The sequence below is a fragment of the Trachymyrmex septentrionalis genome, unplaced genomic scaffold, assembly GCF_001594115.1.
Source record: "Trachymyrmex septentrionalis isolate Tsep2-gDNA-1 unplaced genomic scaffold, Tsep1.0 scaffold334, whole genome shotgun sequence".
NCBI lineage: Eukaryota > Metazoa > Arthropoda > Insecta > Hymenoptera > Formicidae > Trachymyrmex > Trachymyrmex septentrionalis.
The window spans coordinates 170,509-174,022 of NW_017305499.1; the positions used below are offsets into that span (position 1 = coordinate 170,509).

Below are 3,514 nucleotides of genomic sequence, written 5' to 3' on the forward strand. Positions count from 1 at the left end.
ATAATCTCAATAATAATAATTATTATTATTACTACCATAACATTTATATCTCTTGAAAAAAAGTAATTATATTATTAAATATATTTATAATTTAATATAATACTATACATATTTTTAAAAAAGAAAAATGTTATTAAGTTACTTAAAAATTATTATAAGTATTTTATGAAATAAACTTACAAAAATTTGGAATGCTTTTATTAGGAATAGATTATACTGGTTATAATAATAATAATAATAACTATTAAATGAAACTTGTAACATTAAATACAAATAAACAAATAGAAATACAATAATATTCGATATCAACTACACAACAATAGGCAGGACGATAGCTAAGTTGATTTGAAGCTGTTCCTGAATATCAGAGTAAGTTTTAGATATGACAATTCTGAACAAGCAAATGAAAAAAAAATTTTTAATATTACAAATACATAAAATACAGACAGTCTAACACAAATAATACAAATTTGAAATTAGGTTTATCAATATACAAAGTGTATAAGAGAGCAAGATTCAGTAGAGAAAGATAAGATGAATAATAACATGCACTATTCATTCCGAATAATTGGATAAAATGTACAAACATTGATTTAACAATCATAATTTAAAATAATATCGGATTATTTCCGAACGAAATGCAAAGGACGGCGAAAGAGAGCGAAAGTAAAGTAGATGACAGAGCATTATAAAATTTCGTTGCAATATGAGAGAGAGAAAAGGTACTCTGAAATTTAGACGTGTGATGAGTAAGACATGAAAATTGGTATTGGTGATGGGTATCAGGATCAACATTAAAACGAATTAGTTCACGAAGATATCTGGGAATATTAGCACGAAGAACATTATAAGTCAGGCAACGTAAATAGACTATGAAGTGTTGGAAAATATACAGCCAAAGTGTTGCAAATAAGGAGTAATATGGTTACATTTTCTAACACCGTAGGAGAAACGAAGACAGGAATTTTGCATTAGTTATGTTCTATGAAGGTGACGTTGTTTAAGACAAGGGATATATACAGTGTCAACATAATCAAATCAGTGATATAGAAATTGTGTAACATGCAATTTTTAAGAGACCGACAATGATGTTTTGCAATATTAAAATATAGATTACACGGTGACGGTCGCTAACGTTGATTTCATCATACACGCCCGATTCTATGACTTGTAAATCGAGAGACAGAAATATTAAATCCCAAAGAGATGTGCAATTGCTTGTTATTTTTGTAGGAGTATTAATTATCTGTTTTAGCGAGTATAATACGTACAATATTGGCAATAGTGCGTTTAATTTTTAACTAATATTGATTTTATATTGGACAACATTGGCGCATTACACTGCCAATATATTCAATGAATGCCAATATATTCAATAAATTGTATCAATAAATTGTACTAGAGATGTGCTCGGCGGTTTTTATAGCGATCATATCATATATTCTATATGTTAGCAGATTTGTTATATATATATATATATATATATATATATATGTATATATATATGTATATTTCCTGGCATTCTGCCGACAAAATTCGTAGCAAAATTCGACCATTTGCAAATTTTTGATTGCTTTGCCAAAGATATTTGGCAAATTCCATGCTTAGCAACCGCTTTTCGCCGCGCCATGCGCATGATTGTAGGGGTAAAACTGTGCGCCGCAGGGGGTGCGCGAGACGCGCAATACGAGGGACGAAAGCACGCGGACAAGTGTCGTCGAGAAGGATAGTGCGTGCTGTACAAAGTACATAGCACGACGACGTGCGCATTTAACGTCTGATAGTAGATGCCTGATAGTAGAATTATGGTGCGAGCTGCAAAGAGTCGAATACTCGATGCATCATTCGTGACGGCCACTCTGACATTCACGTTGCTGCTGTTCGTCGATCAAGTAAGAACGGCGACAGGCGACCGTAGGTTCGTCGGGTCATATTATTGCTCCCGTTTATAGGGTTGTTAAATGTATATAATTACATCTCGCAAGAGACACGTTTACGTTACTGGAGACGCGTTCCGTTCGCACTCTCTCGTCCGTACAACCCTTGTCCATTCGGCTCCTTCGTCACGTTTTCGATCAATACACGCCCGCCGCCGTGTTTGCCATTCATACATAAGTCTCTTTAGTCTTTTCCATGCTCCTTTAATCCATTGATGGTCGGCGGTTCCTATTTCTGAGATGTAAAATGAATTATTATGAATTAAAACAGTTTTTTGAATTTTGATAAATACTATATAATAAATAAAATAACTCTTATTAATAAACAGCTATCTTTTAAGCCTTTTTGTAATTTCTATAAATACGCGCGTTTCGTAAATCAAAGTTTTCAAGATAATATATTGTTGTAAGAAATATTAGTATAGAATGAGTTTGGATATATTTAAATGGATATATCTTTAAGAAAAAAAAGTTAAATATATGTAATATTCTTTAGATAGTAGCGGATGATCAAAAATAATTTTAAAAATTTGTTATAAACTTTATTCGATTTGTTATGATCTAGCTACTTGTAGCCTTGATTTGAAATAAACAAAGAAAACTTGCACTTTTATTCTAAGGAAATAAATGAATGTCGAAAAATAATCTCCTTTTTTCCTTACCAATTTTACGTATAATAGGTAAAGGCTATAGCATACAAAAAAAAAACTTAAGCACTAAGCAAACTTTTTTTGGTTTTTGCTACTTACGTTATTGTTTTCCGTTCTCTATTCTAATTGACCAATTCGCTTAGACCTGATTACACCGTTTACGTTACTTTGACTTTAAACGAAGCTTAAAAATCTCATTCTTTTTTTTTAAAGTCGATAGAGGCACAGAAAAGGTGGCAGTTTTAAACCTCGCTTAAAATTAAAGTAGGTTCAACTGGGCCTTACTACTTTATATTTTTTTGTGTGTCATAGCCTTAACATCTTAAACGCAAAATGCAATTTTTCAAGTGTGAAATCAATAAAGACTAATGATTTTAAGAAATAAAAGGATCTTTAAGAAGTAAAAATAACATGGATTTAATTAAAATTTTTATAATTTTGCGGTCTTTTTTTTCCTCTCAATTACCGCATCGTTTTGCGATCCTTGTTGATTCATAGAAAATTATGGAAATTGCAATCGTTTGCCTGAACATCTTGTTGAACATCGTGCTTGAAAAACAATAGTTAACCTTGTAATTTTTAAAAATAAGATATAAATTGTGTGATAGAAATAATCATCATTAATAGAATTTTTTGTATCTGTATTTTTTATAATATTGAATTATGTTTATTATTTTTTGATGAAGATTCATTTCTTTGGATTAAAATATCGTTTAATTAATATGCTTTATGTGTATGTATTAAATAAATAGACAATTTCTTTTTAAATAGCTTATTGAATATAATTAATAAAGAGCGCAAAGAAGGGAATGCAAAGAGAGGGGAAAAAATGTCTTTTTTAATTGTATATTTTAGATCATTAATCTGTAACCACAATTATTTTATTATATTTCAAAAATAATAATATAATATAATTATAATATAATT

The 3,514-nt window shown here is 29.9% G+C and overlaps 1 protein-coding gene across 1 annotated transcript in view; it reads left to right on the plus strand.

Annotated features, from left to right (window-relative positions):
• The first annotated feature begins 1,779 nt into the window (after positions 1 to 1,779).
• The window catches only part of LOC108750220, a 3,841-nt gene continuing 2,106 nt past the window's right edge, over positions 1,780 to 3,514 (plus strand). The window contains exon 1 of the mRNA XM_018489541.1: positions 1,780 to 1,901. Within this exon, the coding sequence (XP_018345043.1) occupies positions 1,788 to 1,901 (114 nt within the window). The 5' untranslated portion in view covers positions 1,780 to 1,787. The remainder of the gene's footprint in view (positions 1,902 to 3,514) is intronic.